At 45.2% G+C, this 24,619-nt stretch overlaps 1 protein-coding gene across 2 annotated transcripts in view; it reads left to right on the forward strand.

The window, feature by feature from the left end:
• The first annotated feature begins 349 nt into the window (after positions 1-349).
• The window catches only part of PHRF1 (PHD and ring finger domains 1), a 52,005-nt gene continuing 27,735 nt past the window's right edge, over positions 350-24,619 (forward strand). The window contains exons 1-6 of one of the 2 annotated variants that reach the window (XM_056527124.1): positions 350-814; positions 11,711-11,828; positions 15,433-15,516; positions 22,906-23,117; positions 24,215-24,298; positions 24,424-24,545. In XM_056527124.1, the coding sequence (XP_056383099.1) occupies positions 11,735-11,828; positions 15,433-15,516; positions 22,906-23,117; positions 24,215-24,298; positions 24,424-24,545 (596 nt within the window). In that variant the 5' untranslated portion in view covers positions 350-814; positions 11,711-11,734. Of the gene's footprint in view, positions 815-11,710; positions 11,829-15,432; positions 15,517-22,899; positions 23,118-24,214; positions 24,299-24,423; positions 24,546-24,619 lie in introns of both variants that reach the window. The other variant, XM_056527123.1, reaches the window with a different exon arrangement.

Below are 24,619 nucleotides of genomic sequence, written 5' to 3' on the forward strand. Positions count from 1 at the left end.
GTGAATGACCTGCAGAGAGATGGGACCAAAGTAGCAAAGGCTATCATCAGTAACACACTATGCTGCCAGGGACATAAATCATGCAGTGCCAGACGTGTCCCCCTGCTTAAAGGGGTACTCCACCCCTAGACATCTTATCCCCTATCCAAAGGAAAGGGGATAAGATGTCTGATCGCGGGGGTCCCGCCGCTGGGGACCCCCGCAATATAGCATCCGGCACCCACCTGTTTCTTGTCCGGAAGCGCTATAGGGTCTGGGTCGCGACCAATTAATTTAACCCACAAAAGTGTATTTTTTTTTCTTATTTCACAGTATATTTTATTAGGGTATTATTACAACGTACATCTAGTCCGGTAAAGAATAAGTCACATGACCTGTAAATGAAAAAATTAAAGAGTTTGGGCTCTTACAAGGGGGGGAGGGAAAAATGAAAACACAATACTGAGCCGGTCACTTAGGGGTTAAACGGAATTCTTCCCGGTCAGTAATGTCTCCATAGCGATCACCCCGTATTATACTTCCTATACAAAAACACTGTATACAGCAGTTACCTCGGGGTTACTATCTGCTTACAGCCCCCACACCCCTCTGTCTAAAGTCCAGACGTGTGATAGGTTCCCTCTCAGTCTCCATGGCAACTAGGGGATCTCACCAAGCGCCATGACGTCACGTAAAGGCGGTCCCTCCTGCCAACCTGACGTCAACACCCACAGCTGTGACCCGGAAGTAGATCTCCCTGTGTTTCTGGCTTCCGGATACTGATTGCCAGTGTTGGGCCGTTCGCACGAATTATGCGGTGAAGAGACCCCGGAGGGTGAGTGACGTTGTAATGTGAAGGGTTTAAGACGCCTACTGAGTGACGTGTGCGGCCTGTGCTGTGACGTCACCGCTGGGTTCGTGTCGCCACTGCTTCTGCCTCCCACCGTTATATAACAATACCATTCGTGACGTCATGGGGACGTATCTATCATGGCTTCACTTCTTGGTAAAACATAATTCCTAGTCAAGCCTTGATAAGCTGTAAGCTGTGCAGATGTGGTACTACAGGTCCCAGCAGGTACACATGAACGTCTAGGCTCTTCCTTGACAATAACAAGTTACTCCATTGACTGTTAAGACCCTAATAATAGCACTGACCATAGGGCCTATAAACATAATGGGCCATGGTTCCCCCATAACAGCCCCATCCATAGTGTCCCCATAACAGCGCCGTCCATAGTGCCCCCTCTAACAGCCCCCTCCATAGTGCCCCCGTAACAGCGTTGTCCGTAGTGCCCCCGTAACAGCCCCGTCCGTAGTGCCCCCGTAACAGCCCCGTCCGTAGTGCCCCCATAACAGCCCCGTCCATAGTGCCCCCATAACAGCCCGTCCATAATGCCCCCATAACAGCCCCGTCCATAGTGCCCCCATAACAGCCCCGTCCATAGTGCCCCCCCGTCGCAGCCCCGTCCATAGTGCCCCCCGTCGCAGCCCCGTCCATAGTGCCCCCCGTCGCAGCCCCGTCCATAGTGCCCCCCGTCGCAGCCCCGTCCATAGTGCCCCCCGTCGCAGCCCCGTCCATAGTGCCCCCCGTCGCAGCCCCGTCCATAGTGCCCCCCGTCGCAGCCCCGTCCATAGTGCCCCCCGTCGCAGCCCCGTCCATAGTGCCCCCGTCGCAGCCCCGTCCATAGTGCCCCCCGTAGCAGCCCCGTCCATAGTGCCCCCCGTAACAGCCCCGTCCATAGTGCCCCCCTCCATAACAGAACCAGCTATTGTACCCCCATAACAACATCAGCAACATTTACACATTCTCCTTCGTCCCTCAGTGTTGTGGGTATACAGGCACTTCAGGAGCTTTTATAAGGATTCTTGTAAAGCTGATTGCTTTGTTACCATGGTTTTTAGTTGTGGATATCGTGTACCCCCCCACTACTGGAATATGCGCCCAGTGCTGTACATACAGGGGCATTGCTAGTCTAGCAGTGCTCTATTTGTGGAAGGATCACCAAGGAAAAGCAGTCTCAGAGTTATTGATGCCCGCACAGCCGTTGTGACTGAAGGGAACTCGTCTGGGTGTGAAGTGCCCTCCCCGCAGCTGTTCACCCCTATTTACAGACTTACAAACCTCAGCTGTAATATCACTTGGTAGAGTCCTCTGGTCTTTGTAGTGACTCCATATATGAACAGCTTAGTCTTTCCAAATATGTGGATTATACCTTCTAAACTTTAATGTGATTCCTTGGGATTGTGTGACTTTATTTGGCCAAACATTTCAGAAAACTGTCAGATAAGGGCTTGTTTGTGCAATAGATAACTCACTCTCTCTTTCTCTCTCCTGTACTTGTGCATGCTCAGTGTTGCTGAGTGTACATGTGTTCTTCAACATAATGGGAGAGTGAGGAGCAAGTGTGAATAAAGTGGTGACACAAAGTGTCATTTCTTCTAAAGAATTCTCGAGCTGTAAGGGATCCTAGACCTCATGACCTCCTGCATACTAGCAGTTGCCTGAGTCAGGCCCCTCCAGACCTCATCATGCAAATATCCTCTCCCACTGGGACAGGAGACAATCATCCCTAAACAAAATGACTCAGATTTCCTCAGTGACCAAGAGATCCCTGGATTGGTGGCAGGACATGAAGAATCTCTATGTAGAAATCTACAGTTTCCCAAAAGAGCTTGGTACAGGGAGTCTGGGCATCAGATGTAGCAAGATGTCCTCCGGGAGCCTAGGGCAGATTGGGAAGCCTTAAAGTCCCTTCAGAGCCAGCTAGTCAGAAAACATCTGCGGATTTACTCCGACAATACAACAATAGTCTAATAGCAGTACACCTGAGAGAAGTGGACAATGAGAGTAGAGGCAGGAGAGTGGGAGCTCCATGAAACAGTGTTTGAAATGATAGTCCAGAGTTGGAGTCCTTCTCAGATAGACCTGTTCACCAACCGGGAAAACAGAAAGGTCTCCTTGTTCTTTTCTTTAAACAAGAGTTTTTACCACAGTTCTGGATGATCTCGGTCAGGACTGGCAATGGAACCTATTCCCTCTTATCCCAGTGGTCCTTGGGAAGATAAAGGAAGGAAAGGGGAAAGTGCTCCTTCTAGTCCAAGAGGAACTGGTTCCCTCTGCTGAAGACCCTAGCGATAGCACCCCTTCTTCCGCTCCCTATCTGACCAGATCTTCTTCACCAATGTCCCCTATGGTTTCCAGAGGTAGGGAGACTCCACCTCACCACATAGATACAGATTGATGGATCCTAAAGCACTAGGGCATTTCACACCCTGTCATCTCCACTATACAGTCAGGGAGGAAGCCCTCTACAGGTTTTGTTTATTCAAAGACTTGGTGTAGGTTTAATTCCTGGCTGCAGGGTAGGCCCTTTGATATAGATAGTGCTAGCATCCCTTAAAGCGGTACTCTGCTGCAAAACATTTTATCCCCTATCCAAAGGATAGAGGATAAGATGTCTGATCGCAGGGGTCCCGCCGCTGGAGACCCCCGTAATCTCCAGGATGGCAGCGGCGTCTAGGACACAGAAGCTTGGAGCTTCCGTGTGTGTGGCGTCACACCTCGCCCCCTCCTTGCATGTCTATGGGAGGGGACGTGATGGCTAGTATATAGCCTCTCCTCCCATAGTCATGAGTGGAGGGAGCGTGGTGGCTGTGATCACCAGTCATCCAGCATGGAGCGCTTTTGCACCGGATGACTAGGGTGCTGCAGCGGAGATAGTGGGGGTATCAGCGGAGAGACCCCGTGATCCAACATCTTATCCCCTATCCTTTAGATAGGGTATAAGATGTTAAGCATCAAAGTACCCCTTTAAGCCCGTATCAGCAGCAGAAATAAATATTTTTGTACAAAGCGTCCTTTTTAGTTGCAATTGTTACAGCCCGCAGAATATGGTAAATTCTGGCCCTTTTTAGAGTTACAGATGAGAAGATAATTCTCAGACACAGTCCAGAATTTCTAAGAGAATTATTCTCAGTTACCTTGAAGCTATGGCCGAATGTCAGTCAGATGAGAAACTTTTTATTTAGTATGGGGGGGGGGGTAGAAAAAGAAGCCTCAAAGACACAGTTTGTAGGTGGAGTAAGTAAGTATCATGGAAGCCTATGACTCAGAAGGGAAAGATTGTCCTCTTTCAGTTGAAGAACGTTCTACAAGGGCAGACACTTTGTGATGCACAAAGAAAGCAGGCGCGTTTCTGGATCAGCTCCTCAAGACGGCCACATGTTTAAAGGGGTACTCTGCCCCTAGACATCTTATCCCTTATCTTATCCCCTATCCAAAGGACGTGGGAGTGGCCATGATGTCACGAGCAGGGCGTGGCTGTAACGTCACAAGCCTCCGCCCCGCATTACCAGACATCTGGCACGGAGCAAAGTTTGCTCTGTGCACCGGATCTCTGGGGTGCCACAGCTGAGATCCCCAGCGGCGGGACCCCCACTATCTCAGCTGCGGCACCCCAGACATCTGGTGCATGGAGTGGAGGTCGCTCTGTGCCGGATGACTAGTGATGCGGGGCGGAGGCTCGTGACATCAAAGGGAGGGGGCATGACGGCCGCAATGAGTCCCTTAGACTTGCATTGAGGAAGTGTGGCCGTAAAGTCACGAGCCTCCAGCACTGCACCCGACGCTCTAAACGAATGCCTGGTGGATAGTGGGTGTCTAGGGGTGGAGTACCCCTTTAAGCCTTCATACTTTCATCCATCACTACAGAGTGGACAAACTCGCCAACAGGGAAGTTCCAGTATTGCCTATCTTTTATCACCAAAGCATTCCAGAAAGCATCCAAAATAAAAAAAAGTATAAAATTAAAAAAAGTCCCATGTAAGCCCAATAATAACTACAGATTGCAGTGTGAAAAAGGATTGCAGGGAAAAAAAAAACGTTTTAGGGGTCAGAGTTGGGCGATGTAAGGAAATAGAAAAATAAATACATTTTATTCTAAAAAAATAAAGAACTAGTGACCTAACAAAAAGTATATAAATTTGGTATTTCTATAATCCGAACTGAAAAGAACTAAAGTGCCCTAGATTATGAAACCAGCTGTCTGTCTAAACTGGATGGAGAAGAAAAGGAAAGAAAACGCCCCCTGTGGTTCACTGAATGTAACTGCACTGTAATAATTTATGGGGTCTGAAGAGCCTGTGTAGACGTGGGATATACTGTTTTATGGGCAGTGTTTGGGGGGTCAGTATTTGAGGTATAAGTCAGACACTACATGGTCATGGTATAGCGGTATTATTGATCCTTAGTAGTATTGGTCTCAGTATACAGGATTTGGTCAGTAACTGTATGATGGTAATATGTTTAGTGATATTTGTCCCTTGTATACTGTTGTTATTGATAATATTAGTCTTGGCATAATAAACATAACAGAATAATGGTGATATGTGGGGGTGACCTTGGTTTTGGTAACAATGGGAAAGATTTATCAAATCCTGTGCAGAGAAAAAATTGACCAGTTGCCCTTAGCAACCAATCAAATCGCTACTTAAATTTTTTGAGGGCTTTTCAAAAATGAAAGAAGCGATCTGATTGGTTGCTATGAGCAACTGGTCATTTTTTCCTCTGCACAGGATTTGATCTCCTTCAATATGACTATTATTTAGCAGTATACTATATACTATCAGTGATTTTGAATAGTCAAATGATCTGTATCTACCACAGCGCTGATACTTATTATACAGTATATAAGGTTCTGTATCTAAGCCCCTGCTGCCTTGGTGCCCAATGTCCTGATGCTAGTGTGATTATTTATTTGGGGGTCACATTCAAATCTTTGCTATGGGGCCCAGCTTTTTCTAGTTATGTCCCCGCATGACACACACACATCTGATCTTAGGTGTTTACGCACAGTCAGTACACAAGGAACGCAAACATATTGTCAGGTAAGAGACCTGTCAGTATCGCATCAGTGTCATGATCTGTCCATAGAGACTATAAAGACTGGCTCCACAAATAGGTGGTAGGTCCCCTAACCACATCAACACTTTGTCATCTGGATCTTCCTTTATGTGAACTTTGCCTGTATGTTAGTTTATTTAGTAGTGTTTACTTTTAGTCCTAGTGTCAGAGGTCAACCTGACATGACCCATTTCTAGAGTTTATTGCTACAAGAATTAGTTATGCTTTATCCAGCGCTGAGCAATGTTCAGCACATATTGTAGTCAAAAGGTTGTAAATGGACAAGTTTAACCTATATCCCTTCTGTGTTGATCTAGAGCAGTGTTTCTCAAGACCCCCAACAGGTCATGTTTTCTGGATTCCCTTAGTCTTTCACAGGTGATATAATTCTGGTCAGCGCATCAGACATCACCGCAGTTATATCACCTGTGAAAGACTAAGGAAATCCAGAAAACATGACCAGTTCGGGGGACTTGGGGACTGCGCTTGAGAAAGACTGACCTAGAGAAAGGTAAAAATCCCTTTATAAGAAAAATGCCAATTGCCCCATCCACACGATATGCCATAAATGTCTGATAGGGGTGGGTTTCAGAGGCAGGACCCCTATCTATGATAAAATCAAGGACTCTCTACAGCCTGTTGCGGCAGCCATAGGTGCTCGAGAAGGTCTTTTTACACAGTTTTTGTAACTCCCATTGACATTAATAGGATTTACGTATATAACATTGCACTGCAAGATACTGTTTGCATAATTTGGGAGTTAGGTAAACACCAAAACTGTTTACCGAACTGCCTTTAGGTAAATGAGAACTACGTCAACTGAGTAAAACAGCTTTCTTGACTGTTCTCAGCTTCCTGATCACCTCTGGCCATTGTCACCAGGTCAAAGGTGCCCCTGAATCTGAGGATAGGTGCAGTTCCGAGAGGTGGGACCCCCATCTATCAGACATTTATGTAATATCCTGTGTATATGACATAAATGTCTAGATGGGAATACCCTTTTAAAGAGAACCTCTGACCATTTGTTCCATTTTGAAGTATACATTGCGGCTTGTACGGGACATATATTTTTCACTTAAAGGGGTATCACGCCCCCTCCCGTAGGCTTGCATTGAGGGGCGGAGCGAGATGTCACAAGGGGGCGAACACGCTCCTGGGACTGATTACAAACGGGGTGCCGCGTGCATGATCCCGGGGGTCCCCAGCTGTGGGACTCCCGCGATCAGGCATCTTATCACCTATCCTTTGGATAGGGGATAGGATGTGTAAGCACTGGAGTACCCCTTTAATCCTTTCTGTCCAGAGCAGGATAGGTTTGGGGATTTTCTCCTGCTCCGGACAGTTCCTGACATGGACAGAGGTGTCTGCGGAGTGCAGTATGGTCAAACAGAAATGAACTGCAGTGATCTCTCAACTTACAATGGACTCAACATACAATATTTCCAACATACAATGGTCTTTTCTGGGTCATTGTAACTTGAAACCAAACTCCACAAACAATGTACAGACAGTCCAGATCTGTGAAACATGTCAATACCTGGAAGAACTGACCAATCAGAAAGGACATTTTACTGTTAAAACACTTGTATTCCTGAAGCGCATGCACTGAATTCCTGTCTAGTAGCGCCCCCTACAGTACAGGGAGGTATTACATGTTCTGCACTACTCTTTACCTGTGCCAGGGTTAGCTGCTTCTTTGGACACCGGGTGAGGGCGGCTCCTTTTTACTTTTTTAGGACATTTCGTGTACTGTACGAGGCCCTTAAAGGGGTACTCCGGCGCTTAGACATCTTATCCCCTATCCAACGGATAGGGGATAAGATGCCTGATCGTCGGGGCCCCGCCACTGGGGACCCCCGTGATCCTGCACGCAGCAACCCAGTTAAAATCAGTCCCCGGAGCGTGTTCGCTCCGGGTCTGATTACCGGCGGCCAGGGGGCAGGCGGCGTGTGACGCCACGCCTCCGCCCCCGTGTGACGTCACGCTCCGCCCCTCAATGCAAGCCTATGGGAAGGGGTGTGACAGCCGAGGTCCCGCTGCAGGGGGCGTGACAGACCACCCATAGACTTGCATTGAGGGGGCGGGGCGTGACGTCACGTCACGCTCTTCCGCCATTTTGGTCGGCATCCGAAGCCTCTAGCGTTGCCGGTGTGGGGTGGAAGCCGTACAGGTGGGTGCTGCAGCCGAGATCCCGGGGGTCCCCAGCAGCGGGACCCCAGCGATCTGACATCTTATCCCCTATCCTTTAGATAGGGGATAAGATGTCTAGGGGTGCGGAGGACCCCTTTAAATATCTGGCACCAGTTGATTAAAAAAAAATAGTTTTCCACTGGAGTACTCCTTTAAAGAATGTCAGTATAACAAAGTATCAGTACGTCCCTACTATTCTGTCAGCTTGTTCACCCACACTAAACACAATACACTGGGTAATAGTGTGGGGGAACAGGAGTCCAACGAGGGGTCACTTGCTTAACTCTTAGGGGGCGGAGGGCGTATGCATACGCCCTTGCGTCCCGTCACTTAAGGACGGAAGGCATACCTGTACGCCCTCCGCATTTCTGATCACCGCCGGGCGGTGATCGGACCGGGATGACTGCTGATATCTATCAGCAGGCATCCCATGGCAATGCCATGTCGGCAATCGCGGCAAATCGCTGGTCAATTCAGACCAGCGATTTGCCACGATTCCGGCCAATCGGATCACTGGTGACCCGATCGCCCGGAAAATAAGAATGATTGGAGCTGTCAGAGACAGCTCCGACCATCCTAAAGGATAGGAGCAAGGTGGCAGTGTTGCCATCCCCTCCTATCCCCTGCCCTTGGTCGATCAGACTGATGACCAATGGCAAGAGGGGGGCGGGGGGGGGATTAGAGTTAATTTCCCCCGCTCTGCCCACAGATCGAAGTCGGGGTTGAGCAGGGGGAACACGGGCGGCTAGGGGGGGGCATGGCGTGGCTTACCCAGACCAGTGGTGGCGGCATCGACTGGGAGTCTTGCAACAGCTGGAGGCATCCTGTTTGGGAAACACTGCTGTAGGGTTTTACTGTAGGTAACCGGGTCCGCCCCTATTGCAAATTCCTTATTTAGGCCTCAAATGCGCATGGCGCTCTCTCACTTCAGAGCCCTGTCGTATTTCAAGGCAACAGTTTAGGGCCACATATGGAGTACCCCCGTACTCGGGAGAAATTGCGTTACAAATTAGGGGGGATTTTTCTCCTTTTACCCCTTATGAAAAGGTAAAGTTGAGGGCTACACCAGCATGTTAGTGTAAAAAATTTTTACATTTTTACACTAACATGCTGGTGTTGCCCCATACTTTTCATTTTCACAAGAGGTAAAAGGAGAAAGACCCCCAAAATTTCTAACGCAATTTCTTCTGAGTACGGAAATACCCCATATGTGGACGTAAAATGCTCTGTGGACGAACTACATGGCTCAGGAGTGTGTCTTCAACAGCGAGCCCTCTGCATAGAGGATCCAGATTTGATACAATTGCCACTAACTAACTTTGCACATATCGCTGCATTCTTTATTCAAGACATTTACTATTTATTCTAACTGGATACAAAATAATTGTGGAAATATTGAACCAAGACTATCAGAGAAATCACTGCATTTTTACAAATTGCTAAACCATTGCTTTCATTCCTATAGATGTGTGGACACTTATTTAAAGGATTATTTTGTGTTTTAAAAGCCATACTTTATTGTAATAACGCCTTTTATTTGCCATGATTTTAATTTTATTGTATTAACCATTGAACAACCATTTTGTGTTTCGGTGATTCACAGTTCACAAGTATACTAACTTTTTACATTATATACTGAAATAAACATACGTTATCCTAATATTCACGACTCTGAGCCCCAATTTCTTTATTCTATTTCAAATTTTTTGGCACCAGGTGTTATTTGGGCAGCTCGAGTGTCAGGTCAATAGGAGCCTCTCTACCACTCCTTTTTCTTCTTGTCTATTAGACCTGTCTACTCCTACAAATGTTTATTTCTGAGGAAAACTTGGTTACATTTCAAGGGGCATTCCAGCCAGAAACATTTCTCGTGCTTTACCACAATTTATTTTTAATTCCTCCTTACACCAGTAGTGTGGCTGGAGGCTTCCTCCATTCTAGTGATCAGTGGTTTGACCCCCACCTGCCTAACATTTAGATCTGTCCATTGTATAGGTGAAAAAATCTTATGTGCCTGGAATACCCCTTTTTATACTTATGTAACAGGGATGTGGAATTCCTATCGCCCGACGCCCGGGACAAGCAGTTCCGGGCGCCGGGCAGGTGAATTTGTCCGGCCCAGGACCGGACCTGACAAGTTGGGACCTCTGCAGTCTGTATGGAGCGGGCTCCCGACTCCTGCCCGCTCCATACTCTGCAGCCCCCGGCTGTAAAAACCTGTGTCCTCGGAAGCAGAGCAGGGGAGATGAGAAGCTGTGTATTTGTCTTCTCTCCCCTGCTCTGCAGACGTGCGGGGGGGGGGAGATGAGGGGGCGTGGCTTATTTATCCCCGTGCAGACCTGCGTCCTCTGCCTTCACTCCCCCCAGCTGTAGCTTCGGAGAGCTGAGGGGAGGAGGCACGTCTGCACGGGGAGATGCTTGCGGCGCTCACAGGGGAGTATGGAGCGGGCTCGGGACTTGTGCCCGCTCCATACTCTGCAGCCCCCGGCTGTTCTCAGTAGCCGGGGGCTGCCGCTAATAGCCAGCATGCGACGATCACCGCGGCTGGCTATTAACCCTTTAGATCGCCGCTGTCAAAGCTGATAGTGGCGTCTAAAGGGACATGTGAATGCTCCCTGGTGGGCTAGTGGGGTGGATCGCCCCCCGCAACGCGATCGCGGGGGGAAATCCACTATAGAGGTAGCCGGAGGGCTTACCTCTGTTCCCTGCTGTCATTGATAGAGCCTGGCTGGATCAGAGCACACAGATCAATGGAGTTCAATAGAACTCTATTCATCTGTCTGAGGATCTAATGATTCCTCATATAAGTGTAATAAAGTGTAAAAAAAGAAAATGTAATAAAAGTTTGAAAGACACACATTAACCCAGTGGTCTTCAAACTGTGCCCCTCCAGATGTTACAAAACTACACTTCCCAGCATGCCAGGAGAGCCGTTGGCTGTCCGGACATGCTGGGAGTTGTAGTTTTGCAACATCTGGAGGGCCACAATTTGAAGACCACTGCATTAACCCCTTCCATGTTAAAAGTTCAAATCGCCCCCTTTTCCTATATAAAAACATGCAAACATAATTAAAAATAAACATATTTGGTATTGCTTAGAAAAAGTCCAGAATTAGTAAAACATGACAAACTATACAAATCTGGTATCGCTGTAATCAGGCGGCCTAAAGTATAAAACGAACATGTTATCTGACCACAAGGTAAATGGCGCAGAAAAGAAAACCACCAAATCTGCTAAATTATCTTTTACTATTTCAGTTTCACATCCCTTAATATATATATATATATATATATAATATTTTTTTATTTTTTTTTTGGTTCAGAGAATATGTTATTGAAAAATGAAAAGATTTCCTTATAGTAGGTAGTTCTGGCTATTATAGGGCGAGGAGGAAAAAATGAGAGCGTAAAAGCGAAAATTGGCCGGACAAGTGGATCGTCATGAGGGACAAGTAGATTTTGCTCCATTTTAGTCCCGTGGACAAGTAGATTTTTATAACATTTCCACACCCCTGATGTAAACATTTGACACCCCATACTATCATGATTCTCTCTACAGTGATGTTTTTTTCGGTTAGGTATGTGGATGATGTCTGATTCTCCCGGTCTGGAGTTGATCATCTCTGCTCTTTACAGGGGATGTTTTTCTGATGCATTACAATGGATGATGAGGAGAATCAGGACCAGCTGATCAACAGGAACACCTCACAAGGGAAAAGCCGACGGCAAGGGCCATTTGTAGCCAGCGATGATGGTAATGTTTGGATTCCGCTATGTGAGGCAAATATCTTGAAAGAAAATGGGCACAAAAGAGGCTATTCTTACTGAATTCATTGTCAGGTAGTTGGCACTAGTGTGGCCCTTCTAGTTACTTTTAGGTATTATTTTAAAAATAGAATGGATTCCATGTGCATAAAGTCCTGGCTGTAAATGTTGGCACCCCTGAAGTTTTTCTAGAAAATGAAGTATTTCTCACAGAAAAGGATTGCAGTAACACATGTTTTGCTATACACATGTTTATTCCCTTTGTGTGTATTGGAACTAAACCAAAAAAGGAGGAAAAATAGCTAATTGGACTGAATGTCACACCAAACTCCAAAAATGGGCTGGACAAAATGATTGGCACCCTTTCAAAATTGTGGAAAGATAAGATTGTTTCAAGCATGTGATGCTCCTTTACACTCACCTGGGGCAAGTAACAGATGTGGGCAACATAAAAATCACAAATCAAATAGAGAGGGTGCAGACCTTCCAGGTAAATGTACTGGAGTGTATAGAGTGTAAAGATATGAAGAATACAAATTATTTATTCATATATACATTAATCAAATTAACCCACTATCATTGCGTCCAATGTAGGGGTTATAGCAAGGTATAAAAGGCAAAAGGATAAATAGATAATATATAAAATAATAAAATGCGCAATATGCATAAGGTAATACCAACTAGAAAGATAGCATAAAATGTCTGTATAGCGGCAATTAATCTTTTGCCTTTTTGCATATTATTCTTTTATACTTTTATATTATGCATATTATGCTATTTTTCTAGTTGGTATCACCTTATGTATATAGTGCATTTTATTTTATATATTTATTATTTTGCCTTTTATACATTGCTATAACCCCTACATTGGACACAATGATAGTGGGTTAATTTTATAATTTTTTTTATTTATATGAATAATTTGTATTCACCTAGCCGTGTTATTCATATCTATACACTCCAGTACATCTACCTAGAAGGTCTGCACCCTCTCTATTTGATTTTTGTACACTAAAAATATTAGGGTATCATGTTTTTTTGCAGTCACCACCGGACCCTGTACTTCTTTACATATGTAGTGTGAGCCGCCTTTTTTGTAATCTTTGCATTGTGTGTCTGGGTGTGCCACACTAAGGCTGGGTTCACACCACGTTTTGTTAAATACGGCTCCCGTATACGGTTGGGAGGAGGGGGCGGGGCTTAATCGCGGCGCCCGCACTCAGCCGTATTTAATGTATGTCTATGAGCCGACCGGAGTGAACCGCAGCCTCAGGTCGGCTTCGTTTTCGGCCGTATGCGGTATCCCGACCGCAGGCAAAAACGTGGTCGACCACGTTTTTGCCTGCGGTCGGGAAACCGCATACGGACGAAAACGAAGCCGACCGGAGGCTGCGGTTCACTCCGGTCGGCTCATAGACATACATTAAATACGGTTCCCGAATACGGCTGAGTGCGGGCGCCGCGATTAAGCCCCGCCCCCTCCTCCCAGCCGTATACGGGAACCGTATTTAACAAAACCTGGTGTGAACCCGTCCTAAGCATGAATAACAGAAAGAGGAGAAGAGAACTGTGATAAAATATCAACAATCTCAAGGTTTCAAGTCCATCTCCAGAGATCTAGATTTGCCTTTGTCCACAGTGCGCAACATTATCAAGAAGTTTGTAACCCATGACACTGTAGCTAATCTCCCTGGGCGTGGACAGAAGATAAAAATTGATGAAAAGGGTCGACGCAGGATAGTCCCAATCGCAAGGCATCATGAAATCTGAGGATTACCAATGGATTTTGGGTTGCACTATACAGCCCAGTGTCAGAAAAATGGTTTGCATCTGAGATCTTGGGTCCTCCACCAGGACAATGACCCCAAACATACGTCAAAAAGCACCCCGAAATGGATTGCAACAAAGAGCTGGAGAGTTCTAAGTCCATATCTAAATCCCATTGAACACCTGTGGAGAGATCTTAAAATTGCTATTGGGAAAAGGCGCCCTTCCAATAAGAGAGACCTGGAGCAGTTTGCAAAGGAAGAGTGGTCAAACATTCCGGCTGAGAGGTGTAAGAAGCTTATTGATGGTTATAGGAAGCGACTGATTTCAGTTATTTTTTCCAAAGGGTGTCAACCAAATATTAAGTTGTGGATGACTATTATTTTGTCAAACCCATTTTTGGAGTTTGGTGTGACATTATGTCCAATTAGCTTTTTTTTCTCCTTTTTTGGTTTAGTACCAATACACACAAAGGGGATAATCATGTGTATAGCAAAATGTGTTACTGTAATCCTTTTATGTGAGAGATACTTAATTTTCTAGAGAAATTTCAGGGGTGCCAACATTTACAGCTATGACTGTACATCTTGTCTTATTCAGGTCCGATCATGGATTTTAGGGCCCATTTGATGCAGGAGAAAATGAGTCTGAGCCTTTACAGTATCCATAACCACTAGGTATAGGTCTCTAGGTATAGGTATAGGTCGCAATTCTGGTTTTGGACCAGAGGAGTTAGCCTTCTAGATAAAAAAAAAAATCAGATTCCGATTTTCGAGAGAAGCCAAGGGAATAATCCCTTAAACTGCACACCTGCGGAAGAAATCTATTATGTCATATGGGTTCAGTTATTATGGCAAATTCACTTTGGATAATCTTTACTTGTTAGGTTCCTTGACAAAAAGTTGTTCACAAAGTGTCCTCATTGCTGGAACCCCCAGCGATCAGCTGTAATCTGCAGAGAAACTTGGCAGAGTGGGAACTAAGCATTACACAGTGCCCACTCAAATGAGTGGGTTATCTTTGTAATGCAAGGCAGGTCATCCAGAGTGAGAGACATTCTTTGTACATCCTCCATTCTGCGTTTTCCAAACAGGGCAACCCCTTCTAAATGACCCAGAGTGCAAATGCTGAATATCTAGGTATTCCCTGGAGCTGAAGAGATGGCTTTCTTTTTATTTATTTTTTATTTTGCTTGGGAATGTTTAGAAGCTACAACCTCCTTCGCATAGGTGGTGGGCTGTTGTTCACTTGCTTAGTTTTAACTGTTTTAAAGGGGTACCCCGCCCCAGGACATCTTATCCCCTATCTAAAGGATAGGGGATAAGATGTCGGATCATGGGGGTCCCGCCACTGAGGACCCCCGGGATCTCGGCTGCAGCACCCCGCTTTCATTGCTGCACAGAGCAAACTCGCTCTGTGCATAATGACGGGCGATACAGGGGCCGGAGCATTGTGATGTCACTGCTCCGCCCTCTTGTGACGCCACGGCCCGCCCCCTTAATGCAAGTCTGTGGGAGGGGGCGTGACGGCCGCCACACCCCCTCCCATAAACTTGTATTGAGGGGGCGGGCTGTGACATCACGAGGGGCCGGAGCTGTGATGTCACGATGCTCTGGCCCCTGTATTGCCAGTCATTATGCACAGATCGAGTTTGCTCTGTGCAGTAATGAAAGCGGGGTGCTGCAGCCGAGATCCCGGGGGTCCCCAGCGGCGGGACCCCCGTGATCCGACATCTTATCCCCTATCCTTTGGATAGGGGATAAGATGTCCTTGGGCGGAGTACTTATTTAATTGACTTTAAATACTAGTATGTTTACTGGTTACAGAGGATGTCGAGGAATCTGATGGATCAGGGAGTGAAGAAGATGATGATATGGAGGAAGAAGATGGTGAGGAGGAAGACGGGTCTGGTGAGAATAAACCATATAATTGAGCCTCAGTTTCTTTGATTTCTTGCACACTGGCCATTTTTTCTGACCTCTAACTCATTACAGGATAACCATTGTATAATAAATGACTATGGTGAACAACCCAATTAGGGTAGCAGAGTTCTCTTTTGTAAAGTGGGTGTAGTGTGGATGAAGAGCTTTAAAATGCAGGGTTACTTACTCCTTTCCATGGCTCCTATGCAGAGTTCTGTCCGTTTCTGCTTTTATTCATATTTCTCTCCAGTGCACAATGGAGGCGGGGAGCCGGCTCATCGAGCTACCCTGCCTCATGAATATTCATGAGGCAGGTGAGTTTGGCGAGCTGGCTCCCCACCTTCATTGCGTGCTGGAGAGCAACATGAATAAAGAAAAACCAGCATAGGAGCCATGGAAAGAAATATGTAATCCTGCATTTTAAAGCTCTATAACCCAGTATATTGGGTTTAGTGTTGGTGAAACTGCTATGAGTTTCTCTTTATACACCTGTGTCAATTAAATATAAGGACAAGTTTTAAGATACAGCAAGCAGATTTATTAAAAGAAAAAAACAGTGCTCTCTGCTGACATTCTGTCCATTTTATGAACTGTCCAGAACAGCATATGTTTGCTATGGGGATTTCCTTTTACCCTGGACAGTTCCTAAAATGGACAGAGATGTCAGCAGAGAGCACTGTGCTCATGATGTCAGCAGATAGCTCTGTGTTTCAAACTGAAAAGAATTTCCACTGTAGTATTCAGCAGCTAATAAGTACAGGAAGGATTAAGATTTTTTAATAGAAGTAATTTACAAATCTGTTTAACTTTCTGGTACCAGTTTATTAAAAAAAAAAAAAAGTTTTTCACTGGAGTACCCCTTTAACCCCTTAAGGACCAAGGGCGTACAGGTACGCCTTTGCTCCCTGGTACTTAAGGACCAAGGGCGTACCTGTACGCCCGTGGGAATTTCGGTCCCCGCCGCGCGCCGGGCGGGGATCGCGCCGGGGTGACTGCTGATATCTATCAGCAGGCACCCCGTGCAAATGCCCAGGGGGGTCATTAGACCCCCCATGTCGGCGATCGGCGCAAATCGCAAGTGAATTCACACTTGCGATTTGCGCCGATTCCGGGTCATACGGGTCTATGGTGACCCGGTGACCCGGAATAGAAGGGGGATCGCGGGTGTCCTAGACACCCACGATCCCCCTGTAGCGATAGGAGTGAGGTGGCAGGGTTGCCACCCCTCCTATCTCTGCTATTGGTGGTCTAGACGCGACCACCAATAGCAGATCGGGGGCGGAGGGGTTTACTTTCGGTTTCCCCGTCCTGCCCTCCCACAATAGGCGGGGCAGAACGGGGAAACCGACAGGGACCGGCGCCGAAGATCCACTTACCCATCGGCGACGGCAGCGGCGACGATCAGCGGCGGCAGCGGGCGACGATCGGCGGAAGAAGAGGACCGCGACGCAGCTCCCTGGATCCAACGGAAGCCGGTGAGTTACTTAGCAACATCTGGAGGGCTACAGTCTGAGACCACTATAGTGGTCTCTAAACTGTAACCCTCCAGATGTTGCAAAACTACAACTCCCAGCATGCCCAGAGAGCTGTTTAGGCTTGCTGGGAGTTGCAGTTTTGTAACAGCTGGAGGTCTACAGTTTGAGACCACTGCAAAGTGATCTCTATACTGTGCACCTCCAGATCTTGCAAAACTACAACTCCCAGCATGCCCAGACAGCAGTTTGCTGTCTGGGCATGCTGGGAGTTGTAGTTTTGCAACATCTGGAGGTCCACAGTTTGGAGACCACTATGCAGTGGTCTCTAAACTATAGCTCTACAGATGTTGCAAAACTGCAACTCCCAGCAAGCCTAAACAGCAAACAGCTGTCTCTGCATGCTGGGAGTTGTAGTTGCGATCCCTCCAGCTGTTGCATAACTACATCTCCCAGCATGCCTTTCGGCGATCAGTACATGCTGGGAGTTGAAGTTTTGCAACAGCTGGAGGCACACTGGTTGGAAAATACTGAGTTAGGTAACAGAACCTAACTGAAGGTTTTCCAACCAGTGTACCTCCAGCTGTTGCAAAAGTACAACTCCCAGCATGCACGGTCTGTCAGTACATGCTGGGAGTTGTAGTTTTGAAACAGCTGGAGGTTTGCCCCCCCCCCCCCCCCCCCCCATGTGAACGTACAGGGTACATTCACACTGGCGGGTTTACAGTAAGTTTTCTGCTTCAAGTTTGGGCTGTGGCAAATTTTTCACCGCAGCGCAAACTCCTAGCCGTAAATTCACTGTAAACGCCCGCCAGTGTGAATGTACCCTAAAAACACTACACTACACATAATAAAGAGTAAAACACAACATATACACCCCCTTACACTGTCCCCCTAATAAAAAATAAAAAACGTATTGTACGGCAGTGTTTCCAAAACAGAGCCTCCAGCTGTTGCAAAACAACAACTCCCAGCATTTCCGGACAGCCACTGTCCAGGCATGCTGGGAGTTTAGCAACAGCTGGAGGCACCCTGTTTGGGAATCACTGGCGTAGAATACCCCTATGTCCACCCCTGTGCAATCCCTAATTTAGTCCTCAAATGCGCATGGCGCTCTCTCACTTCGGAGCCCTGTCCTATTTCAAGGAAACAGTTTAGTGCCACATATGTGGTATCTCCGTACTCGGGAGAAATTGCGTTACTAATTTTGGGGGCTTTTTTTCCTTTTACCCCTTATGAAAAAGAAAAGTTGGGGTCTACACCAGCCTGTTAGTGTAAAAAAAAAATTTTTTTTTACACTAACATGCTGGTGTTGTCCTTTACTTTTTATTTTCACGGGAGGTAAAAGGAAAAAAAGACCACCAAAATTTGTAACGCAATTTCTCCTGAGTACAGAAATACCCCATATGTGGGCGTAAAATGCTCTGCGGACGCACAACAAGGCTCAGGAGTGAGAGCGCACCATGTACATTTGAGGCCTAAATTGGTGATTTGCACAGGGGTGGCTGATTTTACAGTGGTTCTGACATAAACACAAAACAATAAATACAGACATGTGACCCCATTTTGGAAACGACACCCCTCACGGAACGTAACAAGGGGTATAGTGAGCCTGAACACCCCACAAATTTTCATTAAAGTTGGATGGGAAAGTGAAAAAAAATTTTTTTTTTTCACTAAAATGCTGGTGTCACCCTAAATTTTTCATTTTCACAAGGGAAAATAAAAAAAAGCCCCCCAAAATTTGTAACCCAATTTCTTCTGAGTAAGAGCATACCCCATATGTGGATGTAAAGTGCTGTATGGGTGCACTACAATGCTCAGAAGAGAAGGAGCGCCATTGGGATTTTGAAGAGAAAATTTGTCCGGAATTGAAGGCCACTTGTGTTTACAAAGCCCCCATGGTACCAGAACAATGGACCCCCCATATGTGACCCCATTTTGGAAACTACACCACTCATGTAATGTAATAAGGGGTGCAGTGAGCATTTACGCCCCACAGGTGTCTGACAGATTTTTGGAACAGTGATCCGTGAAAATGAAAAATGTAATTTTCCATTTGCACAGCCCACTGTCCCAAAGATCTGTCAAACGCCAGTGGGGTGTAAATGCTCACTGCACCACTTATTAAATTCTGTGAGGGGTGTAGTTTCCAAAATGGGGTCACATGTGGGGGGGGTCCACTGTTCTGGCACCATGGGGGGCTTTGTAAATGCACATGGCCCCTGACTACCATTCCAAACGAATTCTCTTTCCAAAAGCTCAATGGTGCTCCTCCTCTTCTGAGCATTGTAGTTTGCACGTAGTTCGCACGTAGTGCACTTCAGGTCCACTTATGGGGTACCTCCATACTCAGAAGAGATGGGGTTACAAATTTTGGGGGGTATTTTCTGCTATTAACCCTTGCAAAAATTTGAAATTTGGGGGGAAACGCATATTTTAGTGAAAAAAATATATATATTTTTTTACATATGCAAAAGTCGTGAAACCCGTGTGGGGTATTAAGGCTCACTTTATTCCTTGTTACGTTCCTCAAGGGGTCTAGTTTCCAAAATGGTATGCCATGTGTTTTTTTTTTGCTGTTCTGGCACCATAGGGGCTTCCTAAATGCGACATGCCCCCTGAGCAAAATTTGCTCTCAAAAAGTCAAATATCACTCCTTCTCTTCGGAGCATTGTAGTTCGCCCGTAATGCACTTCATGCCAACTTATGGGGTACCTCCATACTCAGAAGAGATGGGGTTACAAATTTTGGGGGGTATTTTCTGCTATTAACCCTTGCAAAAATGTGAAATTTGGGGGGAAACACACATTTTAGTGGAAAAAAAAAATATTTTTTTTACATATGCAAAAGTCGTGAAACACCTGTGGGGTATTAAGGCTCACTTTATTCCTTGTTACGTTCCCCAAGGGGTCTAGTTTCCAAAATGGTATGCCATGTGGGTTATTTTTGCTGTTCTGGCACCATAGGGGCTTCCTAAATGCAACATGCCCCCCAAAAACCATTTCTGAAAAACGTACTCTCCAAAATCCCCTTGTCGCTCCTTCGCTTCTGAGCCCTCTACTGCGCCCGCCGAACAATTTACATAGACATATGAGGTATGTGCTTACTCGAGAGAAATTGGGCTACAAATATAAGTATACATTTTCTCCTTTTACCCCTTGTAAAAATTCAAAAATTGGGTTTACAAGAACATGTGAGTGTAAAAAATAAAGATTGTGAATTTTCTCCTTCACTTTGCTGCTATTCCTGTGAAACACCTAAAGGGTTAAAACACTTACTGATTGTCATTTTGAATACTTTGAGGGGTGTAGTTTTTATAATGGGGTCATTTGTGGGGTATTTCTAATGGGAAGACCCTTCAAATCCACTTCAAACCTGAACTGGTCTCTGAAAAAAAGCGAGGTTCAAAATTTTGTGAAAAATTGAAAAATTGCTGCTGAACTTTGAAGCCCTCTGGTGTCTTCCAAAAGTAAAAACACGTCAATTTTATGATGCAAACATAAAGTAGACATATTGGAAATGTGAATAAAATAAAAAAATATTTTGAATATCCATTTTCCTTACAAGCAGAGAGCTTCAAAGTTAGAAAAATGCTAAATTTTCAAATTTTTCATCAAATTTTGGGATTTTTCACCAAGAAAGGATGCAAGTTACCACAAAATTTTACCACTATGTTAAAGTAGAATATGTCACGAAAAAACAATCTCGGAATCAGAATGATAACTAAAAGCATTCCAGAGTTATTAATGTTTAAAGTGACAGTGGTCAGATGTGCAAAAAACGCTCTGGTCCTAAGGTGTAAAATGGCCTGGTCCTTAAGGGGTTAAGGTGTTAAATAACAATCGGGGTCTTAACACTAAGAACCTGAGTGATCAAAACTCTTTACATGTCTGACATATCAAACGTGTTTTTCAAAGGACAGGGAAACTTTAAACAATATTCTTTAAAAATGTTTGCCATTTGTTGCTGTAGAATCTGTTCAACCCCTGTTCATAGACTGGCTGTCCTGCTGACTCTGACAGCGCACTGTGGTAGTATAGTCTCTTTGCTTGCCCCCTTTCTTCTCTGAGAGAGTGTCAGGCTAATTATCATTTTGTATTTTTATCTAAAACAGAGTTGAACTGGCACAGAGAAAAACTGTAATTGAACAGTTTGTTTTCTGTGTTTTTGGACCCACTCCTGGTTTTGGATAGAATACTAACCAAATAGTATCTAAAAAGCATTCATGTTTTCAGCCAAGCTTATCTCATAAGCTGTTCTGTATTAGAGTATGGTCAAGAAGGAAAGCGAATACATGGGAGTCTGCAGAGGGGAAAAGGCAGTATATAAGTTTAGAGAGAGGTGGGCAACAACACCAGACTTAGGGCAGATGGGGGAAATCACACAGGGACAAGGGACAATTTAAGAACAAATTGTAAACCGTATATCAGGTCGGAAAATTTAAAAGGGTACTCCACCTTTTTATTTTTTATTTTTTTAAATCAACTGGTGCCAGAAAGTTAAACAGATTTCTAAATATTAATCCTTCCAGTACTTATCAGCTGCTGTATGCTCCAGAGGAAGTTCTTTTCTTATTGAATTTCTTTTCTGTCTGACCACAGTGCTCTCCGCTGACACCTCGGACCATGTCAGGAACTGTCCAGAGCAGAAGCAAATCCCCATAGCAAACATATCCTGCTCTGGGCAGTTCTTGACATGGACAGAGGTGTCGGCAGAGAGCACTGTGGTTAGACAGAAAATAAATTGAAAAAGAAATGAACTTCCTCTGGAGCATACAGCAGCTGATAAGTACTGGAAGGTTTAAGATTTTTAAATAGAAGTAATTTACAAATCTCATTTGTGTAGAAGTAGGATAGTTCGGCACCACTACAGGATACTTCCTGTGCAATCACTTTTAAAGTCCCTTGTATGTTGGGTATAACTGCAGTGTGAACGGAGGCCAGTGAACCGGTTACGTGGTGGTGCTATCCACGGGTAATGCACAAGTCGCAGCACAATATTGTAGAAAAAGAGAGAAGGATGCACTCGCCACTTAGCTGCCGGTAAAAAATGTTTTATTCGGACATAACTTCAGAGCGTGGAGGACAGTGGGTGCAGGACGCCAGACACGGGCAGGTAACAGCCGTTTCACCCGCGCATGCGGTCTGAAGAAGCCCGCATGCACGGGTGAAACTGCTGTTACCTGCCCGTGTCTGGCATCCTGCACCCCCTGTCCTCCACACTCTGAAGTTATGTCCGAATAAAGCATTTTTTACCGGCAGCTAAGTGGTGAGTGCATCCTTCTCTCTCTTTTTCTATAATTTACAAATCTGTTTAACTTTCTGGCACAAGTTGATTTAAATAAAATTGTTTTCTACTGGAGTACCCCTTTAAGATTTAATACTGCGCAATGTTGAATACTGAGCAATGTCGGGTTGAACTTGGTGGACAGGTACTTTTTTATTTTATTTTTTTTCCAGCCGTACTAACTATGCAACATCTAACGTTTGTGTGAAATCGTAGCCTTAAAGTAGTACTCTGGTGGAAAAAAATTTTGTGCCAAAAAGTTAAACAGATTTGTAAATTACTTAAAAATTACTTAATCCTTCCAGTACCTATTAGCTGCTGATTACTACCGAGGAAATTCTGCTGGGACTGTCCAGAGCAGCATATGTTTGCTATGGAGATTTTCTCCTGCTCTGGACAGTTCCTGACATGGACAAAGGTGTCAGCAGAGAGCACTGTGGACGGACAGAAAAGAAATCCAAAATTGGATGGAATGGTAACTCCTGCAGTGAAGAAAAAGAAATCAACCAAGTAACATTTCAGCTCTGCAGTGACCAGACTGTCTGAATATTATTATAGGGGGAGACATTGCATTGGGGACCTGAGTATTTTATTGCACATGTTTTGTTAGATTCAGAAGAAGAAGAGGAGGAGGATGATGAAGAGGATCTTCCAGTGGGAAGCTCGGACCCTACTCTTTCTACCGTAGATTTAAATGAAGGGATGAGCTCTGATGAGGAAAGAGAGAATTGTCCCATCTGTCTAAATGGCTTCAGAGACCAGGTTGTGGGGACACCTGAAAACTGCAATCATTATTTCTGCCTGGACTGCATTGTTGAGTGGTCAAAGGTTAGTAAAGTTACCTTCAAATTCACAGCTTATTAGGACGCTTTAGATAGATCGCTATCTGATATTTGCTACTAATGTCCCATAAGCATATTTTTCAGAAGTAAAAATTAACTTAAAATAAAATGGTATAAAAGGGCTAGATAATTTCTTTTAAAAATACCCTATCTTCAAAATAAAAAAAAAAACCCTCTTGCCCAATCCCCCTCTGCTGTTGTCCCTTCAGTGCCTGGTCCCTGCTGATCAGCTTTTCCGCCTGAACACATAGGAAAGCCTGCACCTCAGCCATTGATTGTCTGATCAGGTATTTCCTGTGTGTTGTCATGTGGAGTAGAAAGCAATTGGGGCAATTATAATTTATTTTTGTCAGCTTGAACCTTTGAGCAAAATTTTAGTTCACTGAGGGCTCCTAACCGCTCCCTATTGGGGGTCCTAGTGGAGGGTATATAGCTCTTCAATAAAACTATGTGAAAATTACGAAAACTGCTGATTTAGGCTGGGTTCACACCACGTTTTGTTAAATACGGCTCCCGTATACGGCTGGGAGGAGGGGGGCGGGGCTTAATCGTGGCGCCCGCACTCAGCCGTATTCGGGAACCTTATTTAATGTATGTCTATGAGCCGACCGGAGTGAACCGCAGCCTCCGGTCGGCTGCTTTTTCGGCCGTATGTGGTTTCCCGACCGCAGGCAAAAACGTGGTCGACCACGTTTTTGCCTGCGGTCGGGAAACCGCATACGGCCGAAAACGAAGCCGACCGGAGGCTGCGGTTCACTCTGGTCGGCTCATAGACATACATTAAATACGGTTCCCGAATACGGCTGAGTGCGGGCGCCGCGATTAAGCCCCGTCCCCCTCCTCCCAGCCGTATACGGGAGCCGTATTTAACAAAACGTGGTGTAAACCCAGCCTTAGCCAATATGACTAAATTGTCAATACCATTCATTCCCATTATTGATTGGAAAAAATAAGAACGTGCCTCATAATATTTGTATTGTTGTTAAAGTCTATTTCTGTATCTTTATGTGAAAACTTATTATATAATGTAGTTGATTTTATAGTGATTTAAGTCTTAATAATGTTTTATTTTTCTTCTTCCAGAATGCCAATTCGTGTCCTGTGGACAGAATTACCTTTTCATGCATTCATATCAGGGCACATTATGGTGGCGAGATCCTAAAAAAGGTGAATATGCCAATGTATTTTTGAAAATATCCATGGCTGGGTATATAGATAACTACAAACACAGCAATTGGAGGTGTATATTGTGTGCTGGAATAACAATTTCTCTCCTCCTGTTGTTGATGTAGGTCCCAGTACAAAGTAAAGCAGATGAGAACTTGATAGTAGATGACAACCCTACAAACTGTGAAGTGTGTGGGCGTAGTGACCGTGAAGACCGACTGTTGCTGTGTGATGGCTGTGATGCTGGGTATGTGCTTGGTGTTTTTGTGCTCCAGCTTTGTTGCTATTGCAGGAATAAAATGAACCGTAGATTTCACAATA

This window comes from Hyla sarda, chromosome 6 (genome assembly GCF_029499605.1).
Source record: "Hyla sarda isolate aHylSar1 chromosome 6, aHylSar1.hap1, whole genome shotgun sequence".
Classification (NCBI taxonomy): Eukaryota; Metazoa; Chordata; class Amphibia; order Anura; family Hylidae; genus Hyla; species Hyla sarda.